The sequence below is a fragment of the Chrysemys picta genome, chromosome 1, assembly GCF_011386835.1.
Source record: "Chrysemys picta bellii isolate R12L10 chromosome 1, ASM1138683v2, whole genome shotgun sequence".
Taxonomy (NCBI): domain Eukaryota; kingdom Metazoa; phylum Chordata; order Testudines; family Emydidae; genus Chrysemys; species Chrysemys picta.
In genome coordinates, this window is record NC_088791.1 from 19,991,357 (window position 1) to 20,018,667 (window position 27,311).

At 39.9% G+C, this 27,311-nt stretch overlaps 1 protein-coding gene and 1 long non-coding RNA gene across 3 annotated transcripts in view; one reads left to right on the forward strand and one right to left on the reverse strand.

The window, feature by feature from the left end:
- The window catches only part of SEMA3A (semaphorin 3A), a 412,334-nt gene extending 393,711 nt beyond the window's left edge, over positions 1 to 18,623 (reverse strand). The window contains exon 1 of one of the 2 annotated variants that reach the window (XM_005304505.4): positions 18,304 to 18,623. In XM_005304505.4, the coding sequence (XP_005304562.2) occupies positions 18,304 to 18,504 (201 nt within the window). In that variant the 5' untranslated portion in view covers positions 18,505 to 18,623. The remainder of the gene's footprint in view (positions 1 to 18,303) is intronic. The other variant, XM_042859420.2, reaches the window with a different exon arrangement.
- On the forward strand, positions 743 to 8,091 carry LOC135972924 (uncharacterized). The gene is made up of 3 exons (XR_010589545.1): positions 743 to 869; positions 6,828 to 6,949; positions 7,675 to 8,091. It is a non-coding gene; the product is annotated as an uncharacterized LOC135972924 (long non-coding RNA).
- Positions 18,624 to 27,311: the final 8,688 nt, after the last annotated feature.

Here is a 27,311-nt window from a genome sequence, read left to right on the forward strand (position 1 = left end):
CGTCGCTGATGAACCCGATATGATTCTGCTGTCATTGATGGGACAGGAGAAAAACATCCCTGCACTGCTGCAGTAATTGTGGTGTACGTGTCACAGTTGGAGACAATAGGTCACATGGCAGTCCATATGCTTTTGGACTCATCATTGTCAGCAAGGTTGAAACTCGTCTGTCTGGAATGGTGTTGCAGTTACAAATTGCTCAAAACATTTTAGGTACGCCACCCATGATTCGCGGTTGTCGTTGAATTCACCAACATTTCCCACAAAAGTTGCCATTTTCTCTGCTCTCCTGTTGGCCTGTACACCTCCTGGCCATCTCCTCTGCCACAGGTATACTATTTGTTGTTACTGCCCTATCTGTCCTTGATCTGCCTCTTCTGGCTGTGTGCCAGTACTGCAGACGTCTTCCTTTGGCTGTACCTGGGCTCCCTCTTCTGGCTACAGACCCTCAGTGCAGGCTAAACTTATTTTTCTGCCAGTTTGCTTGTGGTCAGTCAAAATGGCTGCTTGCGTTTCTCATTACTTATTTGTTTGCAATAGCTCCCCCCAGGCACTAATCTATTCCTTTATTCTGTTTTTAATTGCCAATTCCCCCTCTCTAGCTGGCTGGTTCATACTATTCCAACAGCAAAAGCATCAGTCTGTCACCTTGTGCCTCTACCTCCATCTTTTTTGTACTATTATTGGCTTACTTTTTCTTCTTCTTATTGGGGCAGATGCAGCACTGGGCATGGGTGGGACAGAATTCCATCACCATCAAATATTATATCTGGACCCAGCAGAGAAGGATATACAGACACAAAGCAGCTCATTAAGCTGCCATGGAAAACATCTATTGTTCTGGCTACAACATGGAACGTAACACAAAGGTAAAGCTTTTCATGGGACAAGGGGAGTGCTCAAACATTTAAAGGGACAGGACATCACACCTATGTGTCACTCATTTTCACTAAGTCACTTTTGCAAATTTTATCCAAAATGTAGCTTCACTTTATTCACAGCAGTGAACTGAGATCTGAATTTGGATCTTAAAATTATCTTTTTCAACCCAAAATGGTGTGCATTAAATGAAAATAGTGAAGAGTGAGGGTTTTTTATCCACAGAGCAAAAATTGTACATGCAGCACTGTCTAAATTTCATGGGTATTGAGAGATCCAGGGAATTCACCTTGTTTAAGCTTCATTGCCTTCATTTTCTCCCCCCTTCCAATATAGATATATTAGGAATGGTCAAAAAGTATCCATCAAAACTATTTTTTGACAGAAAATTGGAGTTTTGACTCTACATTTTTGGGGGGGAGATGTAAAAATTGCCTCCTATTTCCATAGAAATGTTCACTTTTTCTTCAAAACATTTCTGTCAAAAAACCAAAAGATTTTAGCTGATTTTTTTTGGTTTTCAGGTTTTTGGCTGAACACTCAGAAATTTCCATAGCAAATTTTGGTGAAAATTATTGTTTTTGTTCTTGCCAAAATGTTCTACCCATTTTTTTCTACTTTAGAAAAAATTTATATAGATATAAAATTTTACATCCTTCTCATTAGTTCTGCTAATGGAATGGAAGAAATAGGGGTGCCCTCCAGTCATCAAAATACAACCTCTAAATTCTTAACTTTTCAGAAACAGGGATGGATATTGTCTCTTGTTGCTCCACAGCCATTGCACATGGACATCCTCCAATCCATGCAGAAGTCAGCCATCACATGACACCATGTCCTCATTGCCCCACAGAAAACGTATGCCTGTATGAACTTCTGTCCAGCCTTTTACTGGGGTACTCTGGAGGCAACAGCAGCTGTGTGGCTCCATTGGAGCGGCACTATTGAGGATCTAGAAGAGCAAAGAGTTCTGGAGCCAGCATAAAGGTTCTTAGATGGCTTGGGCCTCCAGCAGTAGCCTTCAAACTCAGTAAAATTTTGGAGTAACCACAGGATGAATCCACTAATATTTCTAAAGGTGGCCAACCTGCCATGCCAATGTGGGGGAGAAATTCAAAGGAATCTCTGCAAGACAAACTTCCCCAGCCCTTAGTTGCTGATTTCCCTTAAGAGAGGGACATAAAAACGGCCATACTGGGTCAGACCAAGGGTCCATCTAGCTCAGTATCCTGTCTTCCGACAATGGCCAATCGCAGGTGCCCCAGAGGGAATAAACAGAACAGATAATCATCAAGGGATCCATCCCCTGACAAGCCAGTTCAGAGTGACTGAAGACATTCCCACATTTTTAACTCAAAATAAACTTCCCACTGATTGCAGAATTAGGCCCAAGAAGGATAGTGAAGGATGTTTCAATGGTATTAAGTTAAACTTCTGTTATTATTGGAAGGGTTGGTAGCATCACCTATTGTTAATATTCCCTGACACTTCCTATTATAAGATCCTGTTTTTAGTCACTTATAATTTTGCCAAACTTCAAGCATTTAGGCTGAAATTTTCCATATCAGGTCTCTGCTTCAGGCCGACTATTATCATTATTGTTGTTATTTGTTATTCAGCAGTTTCTGAGAATAAGGTTAAGGGAAAATGCATTGTTTTTCCCATGTTCAAAAATCTTGGTGATCATTTATTTGAAAAACTTTAGTGCTCCCATGGTTTGGTGAGGTGACTTGAAAAATTTGGAGGAGGTGGTTGACTTTGTCAGGGGTATGACTTTTGCTGTCCTTGTGAAAATCTACCCAAATCTAACCAAGCTATAAGCCCTTGAAAAATTGTACTGTGCACATTCTCAGATGAGAATCCTTAGATTTTAAGAGCTAAATTCCCTACATTTTCCATCTGCACTGGACATGCTCCAGCCTGCAGCTGAGCAAGAGTTTCCCTGTAATTGCAGGTCTAGGCTGTTGCAGTCTGTGCTGGCTCTGGGCCCCTGAATTAAGAGCAGGGAGAATGTCTAACATATGCTGTCTATGACCACGCTCCCACCACTCCCCATGAGCTCAGGCAATGTGGAGGACAAAATTGCTGGGTTTGAAGGGAGAGGAGACAAGACCTGAAGGAAGGTGGCAGGGGAGCAGACTGGAGCAAGGAGAAGGATGAAGGGAGACTGGGATGGGAGGTTAGCAAGTGGCGAGAGAAGGAAACTGGGAATTGGGGTGGGTGGGAAGGCTGTAACTGGCTGAACAAGGAGACTGAAACTGGGAGTCAGGGAGGGGAACTGGGGACCAGTAGGTTGTAGGAAGTGACTGAGGTGTCCTGTGGAAAAAATAATATGTGGTCATGTAATTAAAGATTATACCATAATTCATACTCCCAATGGGACCGAAATTAAGGTCACAGAGGTAACTTTAATTCTGGCATTTCCTAATTTTGAGTGCTTGACTTGACTACCTTCATAATGTTCTTTTAGTGTAGCTTTTAGGTGAATAATTATTGTTATTATAATGGTACTTAATGAGACATAGGCCTTGGGCTGGGCACTGTACATACACATAGTAAGAGAAAATCCCTGCCCCAAAAACCTTTTGGTTAAAATAGACAAGACCCATTATAGCTAGAGAAAGGGAATATTATTACATCTCCACTTTACACATGTGGAACTGCAGCCCAGAAAGATTAAAATGTTAGGAAAGGGTCAAGTGAAATATGATACAAATAGCATGATCTGCCTGCTAGGGCTCATACACCCATACAATCTGAATGAGGACCTAATTAGCTTTATTTGTGTGATATTTAATTTGACCATTGAGATGGCTAACCCTTTCCTGATATATCTGCTTTCATTGCTATTGGTGTTGATTCTCCTATCACTTATACTAGTGACAGGATCTGGGGACAGATTCTACTCTGTGGACTAAATCCTCTTAAGTCAATGTATTATTCCAGATTTATGCCAGTGGAACTGAGAACAGAATTAGGCACATTTTTTCGTTATGGTTCTCATGCTGTTCCCATTGAAGTGAATGGGTGTTTTACAGGACACTTTGTTTTTCAACTTAATATTTAAATAAAAAAAAAAAAACAATTGAAATGTTTGGGATCAGATCCTCCAGTACTAGCTTAGCAGCCCTCTTTGTCTCCATTTTTTCTTGAACTGTCTGACTTCACGGAGACAGCATCTACTGCTGAATGCTTCAGCAAATCCACAAATAATCAGTACATTAGTATCAGGTGGCTTCCATGAATTCAATCAGTTGTTGTTCACTTTTTAGCATGTAGTCGGTAAATACTATATTTGAAACTTTACCAAATTACCTTTTTGGCATCCCAGGATCCTGGCAATGATGAATAATTAGATCTAAAGTTATTCAATATCTTTGTTGTAGCTGATGTAGTTCTTCTACTTTATCTAGTAGATATGAATTCTGAATGCAGAACAATAGGATCCGACTATATTTGATTTCAGCTGATACATGCTAGACAGTGGAAACAAAATATCCATCCATTAAACAGGGTTGTGAGCTAATCTGAGGCTTGATACATTACATATTGTAATTTACTACGTAATTATGCAACAGGGACAAAACACAGTTAATTTGAAAGAATATTAGGATTTAATGAACTGTGATCTCGTTCAGATCTAAAATATTAACTATAAAGTGCCTAATGCTGGTCTCACTTATGGTGGTGTAAAGCACTGCAAAGTCAATGGAGTTATGCCAGGGTAAAGCTGATATAAGTGAGAGGAAAACCAGACTCGTTGTTTAGAATCTAGAGATTGGCTGGAATAAAATATTTGACTATTCACTGAGACTGAAATTTACTTCAATGATGTGAGGCTTTAGGACTGTTACTTGCACAACTGTTAGGAGTGAAATCCACCTTCCCAAACTGAGGCCAAGGCAAAGGAACGAAGGGCCTCTTCTCCACAGCTTCTAGCTGATAGCTATTCATCCGCCCCGCCCCCACCTCCGCCCCGCGTACCAACTGAGTAGGGCATTTAGCCACCGGATCTGCATAAGTGTGAATCCAGTGACATATTCTCTGGCTTACCCTGGAACCAGCCTCAATGTCACCCCCTGCATGCATTCACCTCCCACATTTAGTGGGGTGTGTAGCCCTCCCCTGCTGCTACACACACACAACCCTTTTGCAGAGGACAAATGTGAAGCTGAAATGTCAAAAGTAGAGCTAGTCAAAGATTTTCCTGGAAAGCTATGGTGTGTGTGTGTTAAAAAAAGCATCTGCTTTCCACACAAAATTTCTTTTTTTTCTTTCCCCTACAGTATAACCCAAAATAGTTTGGCCAAAAAACAAACTATTTTGATTCGGAAATGTCACTGTGGTGCCTCATGGAGGTTGTCATTCAAGTACACCAGACCCTCCTTTCTTCTCTATGGGGTTGAGATCCCCAGGCAGACTACAACTCCCATGAGGCATTGTGGTGGCCTTTTCTAATAAAAACATTTTGGCTTCCAATTTTGTGCTCAAAAGGCTACATTTTGGGTGGACAGCTCCTCCCGTTTTTTGATAAGCTCATGCCAGAAGATTTTTTGAATGAGCCCTCTGTCCTAGGGTGAATTCCACAGTTTTTAGGTAAGTCTTGAATGCTGACATCATTGTGGTGGCTGGACAACCATCCTATAATACCTTTCCTAGAAATTAATAATGAAGCCAGTGACATTTCTGATCCTGCAGATCCACTCATGGATCGACTGTTTGGAGAAAAAGTATTTCTAGTATTGATCTTTTTTTTACAAAAACATTAAAACAGAGGTAACAGGCAGCTCAGCAAATATGTTGAAAGATTTGATCATAGGACTAATGTAGTCTAGTGCTGGGTCTGCCACTGATTTGCTGTATGGTTTAGGGGAAATAATTTTATCTTTTTGTGCCACTATCTGCCCATATGTAAAATGGCAACAATAATCCACACCCTATAGAAATGTCATCGGGATTCATTCATTGATATAAGTGCTGCTCTGAGGAGCTAAAGCACTATAGGAATAATAATGGCCAGATTCTGAACTCACAGTGTTGTAAAACAGGAGTGACTTCACTGACATCTGTGGAGTCGTGCCTGTTCTACACCAGTGTAACTGAAATCAGAATTTGACTCTAAATATTTAAATAGTGGGGCAGCAAGGAAACTCGTGACCATGCCATGGGCTGTATGCAAATTTCAGGCTAATTTAATCAAAATAAAACAAACCATCATATCTTTGGATGCTCTCTTATCAGTACCTTAATTCTGCCAACCTATTACTCTCATATCTGCTGGAAAGTAGTTCCATGGTAGACTAGTTTGGATAAACAAGATTACTATTCAAGATTAATATTTGATAAAGAGGATTAATATTCAATTGGTGCATGAGCGATTGGCCACACTTAAATTACACAGTCTCTTTCTTATTTACATAGCACTCCTCCACATCTCAGACCTCATTCCTCCTACACCAAGTCCTGTTCTCTACAATTCACTCAACTTTCTCTCCATACTGTTCCTCCTATCTTCTCTTCCCATTCCCAACTTTTGCCTTCTTTCATGTGACAACCCCTTTCCATGCAACAGCCTCATGATCAATTAACTATGGCAAAACACTTTCCCTTTGCTTCAGATTGCTAAAACTCTACCTTTTCTTTATTGTCTTCCAGTTATAACACCTACATGTCACTCCGGCACCGCTTTGTGCCTTCAGGCTGGGCAGGTGATTCATTCCACTCTCGTTTTTTGTTCTGTATGTGCCTGAGTTCACAAGGCCCATCTGTAACAAGGTGCTATATAAAGAACAAACCTAGCCAATAATGTTCTTACGCGTAGTGCTAATAAAACAAAGTAGAAAGTCAAACACAGAATGCAGAAGTTGGAATACATGGGTATGTTTATATACTAGGCAGATTGAGCCAGATTCCTTATTTCAACCAACTCCTTTGTTCTGCTCCTCTAGGCATTGCAAAGAGACGAGAAAGGCAGAAGATCTTTCCCGCTGGTCATTTCCACAGCACAGAACAGCCCCAAGCTGATTGAGTGATCCCTATGCCACCCACCTTGCAGCTTTTGGCTCAGGGGGTATGTTGAGACCATGGCCCACAGCACGACTGCACTCTGCCTATACTTCACTGGTGTCATCTAATGGTGCAAACTATGTCAGAGCTGCTGTAGAACTGAAACAGGGAGCCATAAACATCTCCTTTGCAGCCACACGCACGCACACTCACCTGATCCCAGTATCTGCTGGGCACAACTGAGACTCCAAGCCATCACTTTTAAAGACATTTTCAGGAGCACCCAATGGCATTTTAAATGGGGGAGGGGAAGGAAAACAAAGCTCATTTTCTTTTAAAATGTCTTAAACACTCAAACCAAATAGCAAAAATGAACCCACCAACAAAACAAAAACAAAACAAAAAAACTCCACTTTTGAAAAACTTTGTTATAGCATCCGACTTCATGAAAAACTCCAAAGGCTTCACAAATACAACCACAGCCAGTCTTTAGGTGTAGGTTGTTAAATGTTCATGCCTTGTTAGCAAAAGCTGACTCTGAAGGTCTGTATGTGTTAAATAGACGGTATACCACAGCAGTACTTTCTGGACAGCTTCTTATAGCCCTTGGACAATCATTGCAAAGATTTATAGCTGTGATTATGTGAAGAGAATAAGATCCTACGACAGTGGTTTACAGAAATTCCTTTATACTGATTTCCCAGGTTCTTTTCCAATTTTGCTTAATTAAAGGTAAATTAAATCCAACTATGTTACCCAATTATATCCACCTTCTCCATTTTATTACAGTGTCTACAAGCTGACAGAATAAAGAATTGCCTTCAATCAAAAAAAAGACAAATTATTCTCTATTTAAAGTGCTGGGACTGCATTTTAATTCTTTAACACACGATAAGCACTTAACAGAGGAGGACAAAATTAACTCAAGGAATCAATGCCTCTGTTTTTCAATAGACTTTAGTAACTCGAGGCTTTTTAATTAAATACTCTGGCACAGTTTATTACTTTAGCTGGGTCTGGCTCTCTGTACTTTTAAGTCTTTTAAAATATAAACCCTTTTATGTGGTAATAACATTTCTCTATACTTTCTCAAAAAGCATAGAGGTGTTGGCTTAGCCTGTTTATATTTAGCTCTCTACAGCTGTTAAGTAATTGCTTTTTGCTTAACTGGAATATTTCTTTACACTATAACATGTACTGTGTATGTATAGACACTGTATATAGGATATAATAAAGCCATTCATGCTGCAATAATTAAGGCTGTGTCAGCACTTTCATTACAAACTCCATTTTTCAAGTGTTTATAACTCAGCTATAAAATTTGTCCTGGACTCTGTCCACTGCACATGAAGGCCAAAAAAAAAAAAAAAAAGTTTACAAGTTTTGGACACTTGTTTTGCAGGTGTAGAACTTAAAAACAATTTTGATTTAAAATGAAATTGACAAAGAGCCACTGGCTTTTTGAAACTGAAACAAATTCAAAACACCTGAGATGATAAGGTTTAAAAATCTCTGCCTTCCACAAATGAAACTGGGTTCAGTGATGCAATTGTCAATATTTTTATCCTGCATATAATTTGTGGGGACCTGTCAAGATATTGGCAAATAGCACTTGAATTCAAGTAACGAGTAAATTCATAGCTTAGCACTGGTCTAGGCTTGAAAAATGTGATTGACATACACTTTGGTGAGTGCAAGTATATGAATTTAACTCTTGTAAAAGGTGCTAAATTAAGAGCCAAGGTGAAATCCTGGCCCCATTGAAGTCAATGTGAGTTTTGACAGGATTTCACCCCTGGAGAGTAAAGTCATCTGTTTATCCACAGAACAGACACAGCAGGGGGAATGGCTATATATGGTTTTGCACAACGCCTTGTCGTGTACTTTAAACCTGGGCCAGAGGGAACATTTCTAATGATAAAAAGGGTAGTTCAGATGTCACGAGCATTACGTTTCTGGCTTCTTTGGGCTTAGACTGCCAATTAATGTCAGTTGTGGTGGGGTGTCATGTAACTTGGACACCTGTGTGGACTGAGACACCCAAATTATTTTCCCAGAATAAATGACATAACTTTATTTGACATGCTGTCCCCCTACATCAGCTTGTGGAAATTTGGCCAGCTGAGCTATGGAGTTGTTGATCCACAGACCCATGCCAAGGAACAGGAAGCCCTACAAAGTTGTGCTCTACAGTGCCGACCGCTTGCACTGTCTTCTCAAATCCTCTGCAATGTATCAAAGTGAAACCCCACACCTCTTCCATTGCATTCAGGCTTTTCTTGGCTGCAAAGGGCAGAAGAGGGTAGGATTTGCCTCTAAGTAGATCTAGCACTGTAGCATATACCCCTTTCTAGTCTACCCTATTCTGTTCAGGTTCTTACACCACCCTCATGACCATAGTGTCTGAGTGTCTTCCAGTTGTGCATTAAGCAATGTGTGATCCATGGTTTGTTCTCTTGTCAGCCCATGAAACAGAAATAGAAGGTACTTACATTTCTACCAGCAAAGTAGGGACACACCTGCTTTCAACCACATGTGAAAAACTTGAACTTCATGAAAAATAAGTAAATAAAAACCTATCTACAAGTATATTTTATCTAGTGATTCATACAAGTGGCAGATAAATCAAAATAGACATGCAGTCAGGTTTACAGGCCAGATTTTCAAAAGTGTTAGTGCTCACGTTGGGGATCCAGTTTTCAGAAGAATTCATGACTCTCTTAGGCACGTAACTAATGTGGGCAGATTTTCAAAAGTCCTCATCACTCCCCAGATCCCACTGAGGACAATATGGGAGCTGCCTAGTGCTGAATACTTTTGAAAATCTGCCCACTTCATTTAATGCCTAAGTGGGAGCTGAGCTTTTCTGAAAATCTGGCCAGTTATTTAAATAGGTGCATAGATGGGAGCCACTTTGTTCTGCTGGAGATCTGGTCTAAATATTAATAGATTATGATGGGCCCAATCCAGGTTTGGGGCTGCTAACAAGCCCTGGAATTTATTGCAATGTATGGTATCAAAACCCCAGTCTTAGTGTTTGGCTGCTACCTTTAATGCCAGACAATATACAGTATATGATTTATAAACATAGGCCATTTATTACTCATATTGCCACAACATTAAAATGGAAAGAAGCACCATGAAAAGCTATGTTTCTGAGCATGTTCAAGGCATCTTACATATTATTTCAAAAATAATATTACTAATAATGTACAATGTATCAGTTCTCCAGATCGTGGGATATATTTGTATTCTGAAAAAAGCTAGTGGGTCAAAACCTTCTAGCAGAAAAGCCATTACTTTGTACCATACATGTTTCTTTCATTTGGTCAAATGTAAATTTGAGGGTAACACTAATATTATTACTCAGGTATGACGACATCTGTGATATGCAACATGTGAATTTGCTGTGCTGATATTTCAAAGACTGTTTTAAATTTATGGAGCTTTTAAAGTCCAGCCCAACTGTCTGGAAATTTAACAAACACATTTTTGACCTCAACCCATGCTCCATGCAGGATTGTTGGCCAATTTGTCCCAATTTTACAGGGTTTTTATTTCAAAGTTGTCACAGGAACAGAACTCATAAATGACTGTTAGTTTAAAGCAGCTCCAAATAAAAATGGCTGGCCAAATTCAGCTCTGGTATTCATTTCAATAAAGTCATTGGAATTACACCAGAGATTAATTTGGCTCATTGAACCCAAAAGATTTTTTTTTAAATTGTTGTTTGTATAGTTTCACTTCCCTACCCCCAAATTTAGGTGTGAGAAAAGTAGTTTTTACATATGAAAAAGAAATGGGGCCTGATTCACAGCTGCATTACTTCAGTGTAATGAAACAGATTACAGCAGAGTTACCCTAGTGTATAAGCAGATTAATGTAGTGTTGAATCAGGCTCATAGTCACTTTGCATGGTACATGTGCACATCATGAGGTTTATATATCTTTACCACCCTTTAAAGAACAGCATACAAATTTTAACTTCCCATTAATCACTTCACGTGAACTCACTCCATTTATAACAAAGATATAAGCATGTTGCTCTTTAAATACACTTATTGTTTCCACTGCCATTTGTTTTTATAACATTTACACGTTATGTGTTCTAGCTAGGGGAAAATAAAACTGTACTCAACTCTTAGAACAAGTATAACTTTCCATTTCAATTCTCTTTATATAACCTTACTTCCCTCTTCCTATTACTTGTGATTATATCTCCCTAAAGCCACAGGCATCTAAACTGCTCAACTAACTAGAACATAATATCAACAACAACAAAAAATCCATCTGGTAATGTGAGAGGTGAGTCTAAGAACTTTTGCAGACAGGTTCAATGCAGATAAGTGAATGTGTTATTTAATGGGTGTGTTTCCAGTGGGATCCTGCAGGGATTGGTTCTTGGCCCTATGATATTTAACATTTTTATCAATAACCTGGAAGAAAAACATAAAATCATCACGATAAAGTTTACAGATGACAAAAAATTGGGGGAATGGTAAATAATGAAGAGGATAGGTCACTGATTCAGGGTGATTTGGATCACTTGTTAAACAGGGCAAACAATGTGCATTTTAATATGGCTAAATGTAAATGTATACATCAAGGACTAAAGAATGTAGGCCATACTCACAGGATGGGGGACTATATCCTGGGAACCAGTGATTCCAAAAAAGACTTGTGGGTTGTGGCGGATAATCAGCAGAACATGAGTTCCCAATGCAACACTGTGACCAAAAGAGCTAGTGTGATCCTGGGATGCATAAACAGCAGAATCACAAGTGGTGGAAAGGTTATTTTATTTATTGGCACTTGTGTGACTGCTGCTGGAATACTCTGTCCACAATTGAAGAAGTACGTTGATAAACTGGAGAGGGTTCATAGAAGAGCCATGAGAATGATAAATGGATTAGAAAATATGTTTTATAGTGATAGACTCAAAGAGCTCAATCTAGTTAGCCCAACAAAGAGAAAGCTATGGGGTAACGATTATCGTCTATAGGTATCTAAATGCAGAACAAATATTTAATAATGGACTCTTCAGTCTAGCAGAGAAGGCATAACACGAGCCAATGGCTGGACGTTGAAGAGAGACAAATTCAAATCGCCCAGAAATAAGGCGCAACTTTTTAATGATGAGAGTAATAAACCAGTGGCACATTTTATGAAGATTATCCATGAGTGACAATTTAAAAATCAAAATAGGATTTATTTTTTTTCTAAAACATCTGCTCTGAGAATTATTTTGGAGAAGTTCTATGGTTTGTGTTATACGCAGGAGGTCAGACTAGATGATCACAATGGTCTCTTCTGGCCTTGCAGTCTATAAATCCACGAAAGCATCTAATAGTCTGAGTGAATATCCAGAAGTCTGTATATTAATCCTGTTTGAAACAAGACTACATCAGTGCAAACTAGGTACCTTTTAGTTTGTGCCAGGAGGATCTACACAGGGCAGTTAGAACACAACATGCTAGAGTGCTCTATAATTCATACTTTCATACTCTATAATAGACCAGATTGTGGCACTTCGTAGACAAGCCCTGAATATTTATTTGGAACACAGACATCCTTTTAAGTCTGTAAAAGCGGGCTGGAGAAACCAAAATAATAGCCCCATGGTATTTAGTCAATTTTACTTCTAGTCCCAGTTGCACAGGCAAAAATAAAGCCATAGGAATGTATCAGAATCCTTTGAAAGATTTGGTTTGATCTGATTTTGGTTCTGATACCAGGCAGTTGTTTTGGAGTGATAAGTGCCTTATTTTATCCAGAACTATCCTTCAATCTGACCATCTTGGTGCTAAACATTATTAAAAAAAAAGTGGGTCAAGCATTTAGGGCCAAACCAAATAATCACTGGACATTAATGTTCTGGATCAAAGGCTCGGTTTCTATGCTGGTACTTAAAATGCTACCAGAGCTAACAGCTCATGCATCAAAACAGTGTTGATGTCCAAACTACAAAGAAAAAAAGTCCAAATAATTCTCAACATATGCCAAAACCACCACTGAAATGAATGGGACTAAGGCAAACAAAACTTTGCACAAAATCTGCGGTATATCAGTGCTAATGATGATTGTGATTGTAGTGTAAATCAGGCTGGCCAGACTTGTAAACTACACTTACAAAATAGTTCTAGACAGGTGTCCAGGGATCTGACCACCTTATTTAAGTATTATATATAAGTATTATATCACAGGAGGACTCTTTCCAGTGAATTCTTATGGAAAATATTTCAGAACTAGAAAAAAATCTATTTGGTTTTGTTTTTTTCTTGTAATCTTCGCTAATATTCCAGTAATCTTTTGATGCTCATCAATAACACATTGCTGTACCCATAGGCACTATTTCTACATCTTGTCCAGTTTAGGACTTATTAAATATTAGCAGCCAGTAGTAACTGTATCAAAGGAGATAATATATGATTCATCAGGTCATGCAGTATCTACAGCTTCCACAAGACCAGCAAATAGGAATAAAATTAAAGCCTTGTGTAAGAAAAGATTCATCATATAAAATTCTCTGCCAGCATAATAGAATTAAGTTAGCAGAGAATTTGACCCAGTGATTTCATAATGAACAAACAAGTTTTTAATTTTACAATGAGTAAAGATTTGCTAGCAATTTTTACTTCCTCTTGTATGGTTATTGCCAATTTATCTATGTATTACATATCTTACCAAAGGCTGGGTGAATTCTACACCACTGGAAATTTTTTAATCAACATTGGATGTTTCTCTAAAAGATGAACTCTAGTTCAAATAAGAATTAAATTAGGGAAGTCCCATGGCCTTTGTTATACAGAAGGTGAGACTATATGATCACAATGGTTACCTCTGGCCTTATATTCTATGATTCATACTTCCTCTACAGATACTAAACAGGAAAGTCATAGCCAACTTGCTCTGGGGCTGAGAAACAGTCTTCCTGGAATTAACATAGGCCAAAACTATCAAATGTGAGTGCCTTAACTTGGATACCTAAATCATAGAATCATAGAATATCAGGGTTGGAAGGGACCTCAGGAGGTCATCAAGTCCAACCCCCTGGTCAAAGCAGGACCAATCCCCAACTAAATCATCCCAGCCAGGGCTTTGTCAAGCCTAACCTTAAAAACCTCCTAAGGAAGGAGATTCCACCACCTCCCTAGGTAACACATTCCAGTGCTTCACCACCCTGCTAGTGAAAAAGTTTTTCCTAATATCCAACCTAAACCTCCCCCACTGCTACTTGAGACAATTACTCCTTGTTCTGTAATCTGCTGAGAACAGTTTAGATCCATCCTCTTTGGAACCCCCTTTCAGGTAGTTGAAAGCAACTATCGAATCCCCCCTCATTCTTCTCTTCTGCAGACTAAACAATCCCAGTTCCCTCAGCCTCTCCTCATAAGTCATGTGTTCCAGTCCCCTAATCATTTTTGATGCCCTCCGTTGGACTCTTTCCAATTTTTCCACATCCTTCTTGTAGTGTGGGGCCCAAAACTGGACACAGTACTCCAGATGAGGCTTCACCAATGTTAAATAGAGGGGAATGATCATGTCCCTCGATCTGCTGGCAATGCCCCTACTTATACAGCCCAAAATGCCATTAACCTTCTTGACAACAAGGGCACATTGTTGACTCATATCCAGCTTCTCGTCCATAGTAACCCCTAGGTCCTTTTCTGCAGAACTGCTACCTAGCCATTTGGTCCCTAATCTGTAGCAGTGCATGAGATTCTTCCGTCCTAAGTGCAGGACTCTGCACTTGTCCTTGTTAAACCTCATCAGATTTCTTTTGGCCAAATCCTCTAATTTGTCTAGGTCCCTCTGTATCCTATCCCTACCCTCCAGCATATCTACCACTTCTCCCAGTTTAGTATCATCTGCAAACTTGCTGAGGATGTGTAAATCGATATTTACACACCTAAACAAAAGTGGCAATAAAAATAAACCACTATTCTCTGACAAAAAATCAAATCATTTGCTTAGATGACTAACCATGGAGTTAGGTGTCTTATTTGAAGTACTCAAGTTTGAAAAATTTTATTACAGTATCTTTTTAATTTTATTTTTTTCATACACCCAGAAGAGTTTAAAAGTATAAGGGTTATTAATTCCAGTAGCTGATAAGTTGACTTCAAAAGCACATTGTCAAATGTTTACTAAATAATTATAACAACAACAACAAATAGTGTCACTGTACACATTGTTACATGGTCCGTTTTTTAGCCAGGGTAATGACAATGAATGTACGACCTAAAATGTATCCTGAATCACACCCTTGAAACCCCCTTGATGTCAAAAGAGGTATAAGTGAGGGCAGATTTTGGCCTTATGCCTATTGATGGAGTGCCACATTTTCAGTTCTCAAAGCAATTAGGGCACTGAAATTGATGCCAGTAGATGAGCATTTGAAGGAACCAAAACTTCTTTTTCAAAACAGGAGAAACAAGACAGAGCTGGTTATGAACATCTGTGCATGAGTTTGTGATGTGTGTGTGTGTGTGTGAGAGAGAGAGAGAGAGAGAGAAGTAGTGATGGTTAAGCAGTAAAACTCCACAAATCCAAAGTTCATAAAAGATACTTCAATAGACTAAACTGTTGAACAAATCAGGGAAGGAGCGAGATCCCTCATTTTTGGGAAAGCTGTCATGAAAAAAGTCTATTTACCCAACACCATAATATGTATCCTATTGCTATTACCAAAGTTGGCAAATGAATCTCAAAGTTACAACTGGTTTCTGGCTCTTTATTTACCAGGACCAGGGTTTGTTGTATTGGGGCTCCACATTAGAGAATACAGTTAGTTTTGGGTATGGTTTCCAAACAACTATTGCCAAATTCTGTCCTCAGTTACTATGCAAAACCATTGAAGTCAAGGCATAGATAGCCAATGGAGAGTATGAGTTATAACTGAGGGCAGAATTTGGCCATTATGTTTCCTGGGAAGCAGATAAGTTTATGTTAAAGCAGCAAAGGATAAATTTCTGTGGAAAATGCCTGATTTAGACATTTTTGGGGGGAGGGGGTTTCATTAAAAAAAAGTCTGTTTTGACTACGTACCAATTAGAATATTTTTATTCAAAAATCTGATGGTTCAGAATTTCACTTTTCTAAAAGAATATATACATACATAAAACACCAATGGTCAGAATTTGCACTATTGCCCACAATAAGTAATACCTTATTCTGTAAGTAATCTCACTGAAATGAATAGTTAAGTCATTTCAACTCATCATAAGGAAGGGGCAAAAATCTGGCCTCAAGGGGATCTTTATGGCCAAATTCTGTCAGTTTTACTAATGCTGAATAGAATCTTATCCACAAGCAGTGTCATTGGGCCAGACTCTTGCGCCTTTATTCCCACTGAGTAGTGCCCTTATTCGACAAGGAGTTCCACCGAACTTGACGTGTGTAAAGGTGGAAGATTCACGTTCACTGATTTCAATGTGAATACTCTTGGATCAAAATCTGTGGGCAGAATCTGGTCCTTAATAATTAAGGGCCCAGTTTTACCAGGCTTACTCATATTGAATAGTACCTTACTCAGAGAGTATTGCGACAGAAATCAGTGTGACTACTTTTGTAATAGGATAATACTCTGTGTGCAGAAGTGTGGCAGATTTGGGCCCTACGTGGTTGTGCATTTGGCACATAGTAAATCTGCAAGTTTGTGTAATTAATTAAAATCTAAGTTTTACATATATAAAAAGTGCATTGCTGACTCAAATTTTTAAATTCAAAGAGTCCCTGCCCATTGAGTTACACTGAAGGGAAATAAAATGCCCGTTGCTATTTATCAGTGGTGCTGAAGAGAGATCCAGCCCTTTGAAACTCACTTCCTATTAATCATAGTCTGACCTCCTCATTAAGGGGCATTTGCTGGAGCTAGAGACTATCTGCTCTGTTCATATTTGTGAATCGTACTACTATATAGTGTTCATGCACTAGTGAAATTAGATTCTCTCCCTGTAGGGGGTAGGCATTGACCGCTATTTGATGCCAGCAAATGCAAGTCTAAATATTTTTTGTGGGATGCTGTCTTACCCCTCTATCCCCTCAACTTCAGCAATTTCAAATCACCATTGCTGTGTACAGAAGCTCACTGTAACTACTACTACCTGGGACTTTTCACAGCAGCAAAAGTAAGCCATTGTCATTATCAAAGGAATCCCCAGCAGCCTAAAGCCATGACTAATTGAAATAGCACTTACTATCCTGTCCAAGTGCAAAGAAAATAATTCTTTGAAAAAGGGACGACTACTTAAAAGCATCGTATAAGCATAATAGTGCTGAGTCATTTGTTCCACTCTTATGACAACAGACACCAAGCCGAGTAATATTTCAAAATAAATAAAGCCTAACATGAGAACTGTCATCTCACTGGACTGTCCAGAGAATATCTTGAGACTTTCTGGTCTGCATTCTTTGTTTGTGTCATCATCTATTGGAGAGTCTCGTAGATCCTTTTTTAATTGCACATTTATTTCTCACACAGAATGTTTTTATACATGCAACAGACACATTCTTTTACATTGGCTGACATTCCACCTGAAAGACCATCACAGCAAGCTTGTTAACGTGCTTCAGGATATATGGTGCAGTAGTAAATAGACTCCCTATAGCAAAGTAAAATTGGGGTACTAGGCTCAAAGAATATGTGTGTGTGTGTTAAGATCAAATCTTAACTTCAAGTTCAAGCATAGTTTAACAGCAAATCCACAGTTGTAAATGCAAAGTAAATGCAATTTTAAGGCTGCTTTAAACCAAGCATGAAAGACCAAGAAGTCAAAGTTGAGATTCCATACATCTGGTTTTAATATACCGCTTCGTGCAGTTTAGACAAGTGACCTTCTTTTTTGCTTTTTAAACTTCACTATCAGTGTGGTTGCTCCAAGACATTAATTTCAGCATTTGGGGTTATTTCGATAATATTTAAAGGAACAATTTAGTAAACAAATAATACAGCTTTCTTCAAAGTAAACTACTTTCATCTTTTAGACTCTAAAATCTCTGGCTGGCCACAACAAAGGGTTTAAGCATTTTGCTTCTTGGTTTTTTACTCCTCCATTTAAAGCATATATTTTTTGCATTTTTATAATAAAAATACATCATTAATTCTGCCCAGCAATGAAATTTATAGCATAGAGACCTAACTGGATAAAGAAATTGACTAAGATATAATATTATTATCAGTAATGCCACATTTTAGATCAGAGGTCCTCTTCAGACAAGGAATTCAATCTGAGCATTCAAGCAGCAGTGGCAATGCCAAGGCAAGGTGTAAAATGAAACAGGAGACTACCCACCAGGGACATGCATGCAAGCGTTATTCTGGTTCGTTTCTGAACCAGTCTTTAGAGGGTTCCTTCCAAAGTAAACACCCTTAATTAATTCCCAAGTAAAATAAGTAAAGGCAAATTTTCCACTTACTGTGTGCTGTGCTCTGTCCGTGCACTGAGAAGAGACAGTTCTGCAGCTCTCACCTAGATCCAGGTTGCATTCTAAATTAGTCAGACATACAAGCTGGAAGAAGCTTATTGACTTTTTAACTGTGCAAAGAGCAACCCATCTCACTGCTGCTAGACAACCCTTCAGGACACAGTGCTGAACTTCAGCACAAGAGCACCGCATCTATTGTCCCTGAGGCTCTACCATTTCACCTACACCTGGGCGGATCTATCAAGCTTCATCTCTATTAGAGCGATTTGACTCTGTGGTTTAAGGAGAGAGAGAGAGAGAGAGAGAGCTAGAAGGGCTTGCTGTTGTCACACTTGTTTCCTATTAAAGAGCCTTACGGTGGATTGAGTAATTGTGTACGAAGGTAGTCTGGCTGGCAGATGTGTGCAGCCCCAGTGGAGCAGTAGATTCAAGGCAGATGGGTTGTACCAGGGCGCAAACAACATTGAGAAAGGGAGGCGTGATTAAAACAGCAGGCCTCCGTTTTATGGTGCTGGAAATGGGGTAGCATGAATGCTCCCAGGAACTGAAGTGCCCAGAAATGGGACTGGGCAGTCACAAGCAAATACAAAAAACAAGAACTGATAAAGCCGGGTGGATGTTCAGCCCGGTCAACTTACATGATCCTGTAATCATCACAATTAGCAATGGCTCTCTTGCCCCTCCCCCACTTTTTGCATCCACTTAATTAAAACTACTCCATTACTGCTAGTGTTAACAGTGTATTCAGAACAGAATCCTGTGCTACTGTACAACCTGAGGAATCACTGGGAAGTGGATTAGAACTGCTTCAAGAGGTGGTCCAATGCCAGGTCTGCTTCAGTTTAAAGGGAAAAGAGAGGCTGACTGGTGGGAGAAACTCTACAGTTAGCAGTTAGTTCTGAGGACGGTTGAAGTAGATCGTCAGAGAAGTGTACAAGGGGTCCCTTATTATACACTTCCGTATAACATACACTAGGTCAAACTCATCCCTGGTGGAGCCCCGCTGATATACACTAGGGAAAAATTTGGCTTACTGTCTCTCATAGAAGGATACTGAATCAGGGCAAGCGCAGATTGCCTGAGGATCCCTGTTCTGACAACAATGCTTTATAATACTTCACATGTGTAACTCCTACCCAGGCCGGACAGCAGTCAAACATCCACTGCAGAAGTGACCCTCGGCTGCTCTGAGAGAGCAATTCACCCTGTGCAGAGGGCCCGTGTACAGGCTATTCACCACCGCTTATTACGAGGGGTTAAGTAGGACTTAAATGGTGCATACAGATCTTGTGCTGGCCCCCTGCACAGCGATGAATGTGGAATGTCCCTTAGTGAATCCTTATTGCAGCATTCTATGGTAATGGCCCAAAACACTGAGCCAGATTCTCAGCTGGTGTAAGTCAATGTACTTCACTGAAGGCAAGAGCTATGCTGATTTACACCGGCTGTAGCTTACAACAGTGTTACTACAGTATTTTGGGCTATTACTGTAGAGTACTCTAGTATATATTGCGCTATTGTGTTTAAGGGATACGCGTCCTTCAGACCTAGCAGCTGCATGATCAGGCCCTTTATAGTGGAAAGGGTTATACAAAAAAGTTTATGAATGTTTCTCCCCCCCCAAAATACTATATTTTTAATAGGTACATTCATACCCAAATAGCTGAAACTGCAAAGGGAACATTAAAATGAGCTGACTGGCCAAATAAATTTCTTTGTATAAGAATGTTCTTCCCACTCCACTTCACTGCATTGCTGTGGGGTAAAATGCCCTCTTTAAAATGTATTTTTCATTACCTCCTAGAGCTCTTTAATAAGCAGGTTATTGATATGAAACTATTCTTCTCTAATAACAAAGGGCCAAATGCATGGCCCTGTTCTTCCCAATTGTTATGTCTTATGCCAGCTCTATACCACAGGGATTAACCCCGGGGACTGTGAAAATGGAGGATAGAAAAATTCCAAACCTGTCAGCACTCAGGACCCATGGAGCTACTTGGAGAGCACACCTCTACAGATCCTGAGTCTCTCTCATTTCCCAGTGCAGGGACTGACACTGCCACAGAGCTGCTGTAATCCTTATAGAGCTGTTATGGGGTCCCAGCTTGTCCTTTTAAAACAGAAACTTTCCCTTGTGGGAGAAGGAGCTATTCTGGAGCTGTCAGGCTGAAGTTCCATCATCTGGCATGTGGCCATTTAGGTTCTCCCTGGCTGCCTGTCAGTCTGATTCGCCTCTCGGTTTTACCAAGGCAGCTCTCTTGACTTCAGGCTCAGTGCCCTCCTGACATCTTCCAGAGTCCTGAAGGAGCAGGAGCTGCGGGCTATGGAATTGTTCTATGGCCACCCAGCCTGGAACAGAAGTTCCCTGCCTCAAAATATAAATCAAGTCTTGAGTGTGGAGCTGGTAACGATTTATTTAGGTAATTGTGACCTTTTCTGGAGATTCTCTTGCACCTCTTTTAACAGCAAGGCTTTGATTGTCAGCAGAAAGAAAGCCCTTGGGGTAGAGAAGTGTCTTCTTGTTTGTTTATCGATTTATTGGTTTGTTTGTTTTCTCATATAAAATTCCATTTGGGTTTAGCCAAGATAGAAACTGTTAAAAATAGGCAGTTGCCTTCTTCAGCAAAATGTTTGCAGCATGCCAAAATAATAACTGAACAGAACATTCTAGAGAGCTGAGCTCGTGCCCTCAATTGAGGGGATTCCAGGTATGGAACAAACTGCTAAAGGAAAGCACTGCAACCCCTTTTTATTTGAGAAAGCTTTTCCACCCAAGTGACAGGAACAGGCACGACATCAAGAGTTCCCTTTAAAAAAATATATATATATATATATATATATATATCTACCTCAAGCAGAGTTTCCTATAACCTAGAAACCAGAGCTTCTTGAAAATAAACTTGATGGAAAAAATATCTAAATGAAACATTTCAACATTCTTGTTCAGTAATGTCAAAATGGTTAGTTTAGACATTTTGTTTTGACTTTAATGTTTTGATTGATTTAGTTTTGACGTGTATATTATCTTAACATATTAATTCAAGTATGTTTATAAATATACTTAATATTTTATTTTATACGTTTTTGACATTATCAAAATGAAACAATTCACCATTATCAAAATGAAATGGTTCAATTTCACAATTTTGGGGAATCTCCATTCTGTGGAAAATTTTTACTTTTCATGACAATTAGGCTTGGTCTACACTAAACCCCCAAATCGAACTAAGGTACGCAACTTCAGCTACGTGAATAACGTAGCTGAAGTTCGAAGTACCTTAGTTCGAACTTACCTCGGTCCACACGCGGCAGGCAGGCTCCCCCGTCGACTCCGCGGTACTCCTCTCGCCGAGCTGGAGTACCGCAGTCGACGGCGAGCACTTCCGGGTTCGACTTATCGCGTCCAGACAAGACGCGATAAGTCGAACCCAGAAGTTCGATTGCCAGCCGCCGAACTAGCGGCTGGGTATAGACGTACCCTTAGGAATGAAAACAAATTTCAAATGGATAGAATGTGCCATGGAATGGAAATTCCATATTCCCACCTGTTCTCCTGGAAAAGAAGAAGAGCCCAGACTTCAAGAAATCCACTATTCATTCATTATTGCCAATTTAACATGGAGGAGGCTCAGCTACTAAGATAATGGACAGCAGTACAAAACTCTAAGCTAGTTAGAAAAATATGTATTAGGGATCAACATTCAGAAATGCCTTTGACAGCAATTCAAGCAGGGACTGCTATTGAAGTGGCTAGTTCCGTCCTGGGCCTTCACTGGAAGAAGAGTTGCTTGGAAAGGATCAGTAAAAGCCAAAGATGAATCCACAACACCTTGGCTAGGAACACAGGAATTCCCATACTAGATCAGATTTGCTGATTCCAGTATCCTGTCTCTGACAGTGGACAATGGCAGATGCATCACAGGAAACACCATTAATGGAGTAACTAGCCCATAGAGAAAGTTTCTTGTTAACGGTCATCAGTTAGTGGTGTTCTTTTGCCTTGACGGAGGCAGCATGATGTCCTTCATACATTTTTATCTGAGCTAAGGTAATGCAGGATATACTTATTATTCACATTTATAACTAACCTTTTTTTTAACCCTTCTAATCTCTTTTCCTCAATGAAAGCAGACAGTTTCAGAGCTAATTTAGCTTGGTGTAAAAAGGCAGTTCTTTTCCAAATTTATTGCCTGACAGTTTCATTGATTGTCCCATTTTTCTTGTAGTGTATTAAGTATTGTGTGAAATGGCAACAGGAGCTCTTTAGTATTTACTTTCTCTATAGCATTTACTATTCAGTAAATGCTTCTCTATTATGCTTCTCTCTAAAGTAACTGTGCCTTATCTTTTCAGTTTCTCTTTTCATTTGGAAGCCTGTCCATGCCTCCAATCATTTCCCACAACCATTTCTGTACCCCTTCCATTTCTGCTACCTCAATCCACCACAGTGTAACTGCCTGCTCTAACCTGGAGCCTGCACTGCCATAGACTGTTTGTTTGCTTTGCCCCATCCAGGGGCTGCAGTTTGCTTACTGCTTTGCCCTTCCCAGGGGGCTAATTCCCCTCCCCAAGTGCTGCTGCCTGCCCCAGCCAGGAGGCTGTAGGGCTCTAGACTGGTTGTTCATTTTGCCCAAGCTCAGAGGCTCCAGACTGTTTGATTGTTTTGCTCACCCAGAGACTACGGGTTATTTGCCTAAGTGAACCCGTCAGGGGGCTGGGACCCACTTGGCCAAAATCACCCACTTAACGGGGGGGATCCCAACGACGGGGTGAATCAACCCCATACTGAGCCAGTGGGGGCACCCTAGCTCAGCACAGGGCCCCCATCACAATGTGTGCAACTGATTGTTCCTTCCGAAGTGGAGTACTTTGCATGTGTCCTTATTGAATTTCATCCTATTTACTTCAGACTATTTCTCCAGTTTGTCCAGATCATTTTGAATTATAATCCTATCCTCTAAAGCATTTGTCATGCCTCCCAGCTTGGTATCGTCCACAAACTGTACTCCCTATGCCATTATCTAAATTATTGATGATTTTCTCTGCACACCAGGCTTTCCCCAGTTCTCTTTCTTCCCTTTCTCCCACATTCTCTCTGTCCACCTCATTTTGATGTTGCTCCTTTTCCCCACCATGTTTCTCCTCCTCTTGTCTTCTTTGTATTTTTTTTGCCACTTTTCCTCTGCTCTAGTCTCTGGCTGCTCTTTACAAGGGTGTAATGTACAATGGGATGAATTCTGAGTTCTAATCAATTCTTAATGTGGCAAAATCTTACTGAAGACAACTAGAGCTTGTGTAAGTGAGTGTTGAATACAAACTGATCGAAGACCTTAACATTTAACCCATTGGATTCTTTGTATTGGCACCATCCTGATGTTGCTCTGACATTCAAGCAGCTGCAGAACTGGATTCTATTTTATATTAATGATTCCAAAATACATAATGGAAAAAGTGTTTGTAAATTACACCCATTGGCAATGTGAATGGGAAATACACATAAATAGTTTTGGATAGGAAAGTGCAAGATTGGCTTTTGCTACATCATCTTCTTTGCAACTACTGAGAACATGCCAAGGCATTAATTTTAATTCTTTAGAGAATTTGTTGGTGAAAATTACTGTTTTGTTCTGGAGCACTATTAGAGGATAAAAAGATATTTTCATCAGGCTTTACCACTGTCTCTCGTGGAGGTACCTGAGGGATTTACTTCATTCATGGTGTAGAAGTTCCAGCATGACTATGTATAGAGGGGTTTTTATTGCTTAGCAATGAATTTACTGGTAGAAATAAATATTTCTGTAGTGACTTATTACCATGTTTTTAGCTTTGATGATAGCCCTGGGTTGCAAAATCCCTGACACAAGTTGCTGCATCAGAAAAATGCAGATCCCAGAATTAAAAGAATTAAAGAGAACACCTTTTTTTTTTACATTTATCAGAAACTAGATGTATAATCCCTCTGCTCCTTCAGCTTCCTCCATTAAAGTCACTTCCATTTCCAGTGGTGATGGCTGATGCTCAAAATAAACGGTGCATTAGGTTGCCAGGTTGGGCAGCAGATGCCACACCCACCAGTTAAATGCACACACACACCCGTGGGGTTACAGAGCCCATCAGAGTACCACACTCATCTTGCTGGCAAAAAGGCCCACCTCACCAGTCCAGTGTCCTCCTCTAGAGAGTAGAACACCCTACCTAGCAAAAATATCCCCACTCTGGGCAGCCGACCCCTGAACAAGGGATTTCCTACCAAGCAGCAGATCCCTTACAACACCCACAGAGCTTCTTCACCTCACCTATTATTTCCCTCCTGCATCAGCAACCGGGCTAGGCAATGGCATAAGAACCCACCCACCAGCTCTACAACTTTGGAGGATCAAATTACTTTTATCCTGGGGCTGGCTAAGAACTAGATTACACCAGCAGTGTGATAGAACAGTCACACCACACTGGAGAAGCTGGCCCGTTCTATCTAAGTGCTAACACAGACCAACCTGTAAAGTTAGCATGTTTGTTCTGATGTGATCATAGTACCGCGGAGACAGTGTGGACGTGTAAATAGAGCCACTCAGGAAAGCTGGGGTCTGTTCCTGGCTCTGCCAGTGGGTGGCAGAGTCACTACTGGGTGATCTTGGGCAATTCACTTCACCACTCTGTGCCCCAGTTTTCCCATCTGTAAAATTGGGATAATGATAACGACCTCCTTTGCAAAGCGCTTTGAGATTTAACAAAGTGTGGCATTATTACATTACAAGGTGGTCGTGATGCAAGCCTTTATCCGTCCCCACACCTTTACTTAAATGCTTATTTTAGACAGATTTAACTATCCCACTTTTTTACATGTAGATTTTACATTCTATTAAATGGATTTCTGTATTTTTCAACAGTGAATTTTTTCCCCAATAATTCAGGGAGAGAAATTACAGGCCAGATCCTCAGCTAATGTAAATGGGCACAGCTGAACTGAAGTCAGTGGAGCTATGCTGAATTACATGATCTGAGAATATGGCCCACAAATGGCAATGGCCCTCCTTAATTGCTTAGTCACATATAGGAATTAATCATCTTGCTAACTCTCTTCCTATTTGATATAGGGCTTTTCAGAACTGCCTCTTTGAAGACATCAAGGAAAGCCTGTGATAACTCTTGAATCTAAATTGATGATATTGACATTTCTGTGAATTGATAATCTTCATCAGTTTTAAAAGCAAATTATGTTTCCTTGAAATCAATGAAAGCTAGATACCAAAATCTGGCCCTTTGTAACTATGACACTCTCAAAGTTTTGCAACCAGACCAGAAAACTTTGATTATGATCATTTGGCAGCATTTCCACAGGAGCCTGAAGGAAGATGGAAAAACTAAAGCAAATGTTGAGACCCTTTCAGACAGGAAGTTTCAATGGAAATGGAAGCTGTTTCTTATTGTCCAAATTCTCATTCTACAATAATTCCATATTTCACAGCGGCATATTACATGTGTCATTTTATTTATACCGTGGAACTATACAAGGTAAATACAACCTATTTAGTAAGTCCAGATTTTGCTATGAGAACAACTTAAAAGCACAGGAAGTTCAATTTCTTTAACTTAACATCCACTTCTCTCTCCATTCATAATTTAGTAGCCTGTTATTACCTGGGTTCCCACAGAGGTTTCCTCATCTGACCTTTGCCAGCTGAGCTGTTCTTACAAAGTGCTACTGTGAAAGTGGTTGGTTCCTGCTTCATATTTACCCTCCTCCTCCTCCTCAATTATCTTAAATTTGCTATATCTGCGTATTCACCCTTGGCCTCTTCAGCCTCGTCCCCTCTGGCCTCTTCCATCACTTCTTACTTCTCCATCTGGTGCAGACAGGAAAATGGTTTGGGCTTTGCAAAATCTCATTCGGGAACAAAATCCAAAATAATCCAAAAGCTCATAGTTTGGATCCAGTGGTAATTTTATCTTAACCCTAACAGTTACGAGGGAGGTTTGATTGAATGGATCCAATTTTGGCCCTTCCACACTGTATGCTAAAGGACCCTGATGGAATAATCTTCCTTTCCTGCTCTGACCATGTCAGCCCCACCTCAAGTCCATGCACTGGCTTTCTGCTTCAGGCTCTACATCCTCATTTTCAAGGCTCTTCATATTGTTATCCTTGCATATATCTCTGTTCTCATTTGATCCTACACTCCTCCTTGTTCCTTACACCTCCCCTGCTTTTACCTCCTAACTTCTCCATCCACCCCTTATCCCATTCACAACTTGGGATTGTCTTCTTCTGTAGTTTCTCTTAGGACTGAGGCAGTCTCCCACTGCTTGTGCTCCAAGCACTGTCTCATTTCTCTTTTTTCCAATTCCCCTCTCTCCTTCTTCGTATCTAATATATCCATCATCACTGCAGAATCTTTGTGCTTCAGAACACTCTTCTTTCATATACTGATCCCCTCACCAATAATATTTCCACATCCTCTTGCCTGTGGATTATTTTCTCATGCATCTTCTTCTCAGAGCCTTCAGTCCAACAAGGCCTTACCCATTAGAGCTAAAGATGCTACTGCTTTAGCTATAAGTAATTAGCAGACTCATATTAATTGGGCCAGCCACTAAAGCAACCTGCACTGAGAGACAGAGCATATATTCTGAGAACAACACAACTGACTGAGTACAGAAAGCTAAACAAGAAAGAAGGTTCTCTCTTTCCAGGCAGAGCAGCAACAACATACATAACAGGGATGGCATTTGTTGGCACTTCAGTTCTCCATCATATAGAATTCTGTCTATGATGCCATCCAGAAATCTTCTTATTGAAATCTGTGACTGCTTTTCATAGATTTATAGGGTCAGATTCCAAGGCCAGAAGGGAACATTGTGATCATCCACAGGCCATAGAATTTCCCCCAAATATTTTTTTATCTTTTAGAAAAACACTTAATCTTGATTTAAAAGTTGCCAGTAATGGAGAATCTACCATGATCCTGGAATAATTGTTCCAATGATTAATCACCTTCACT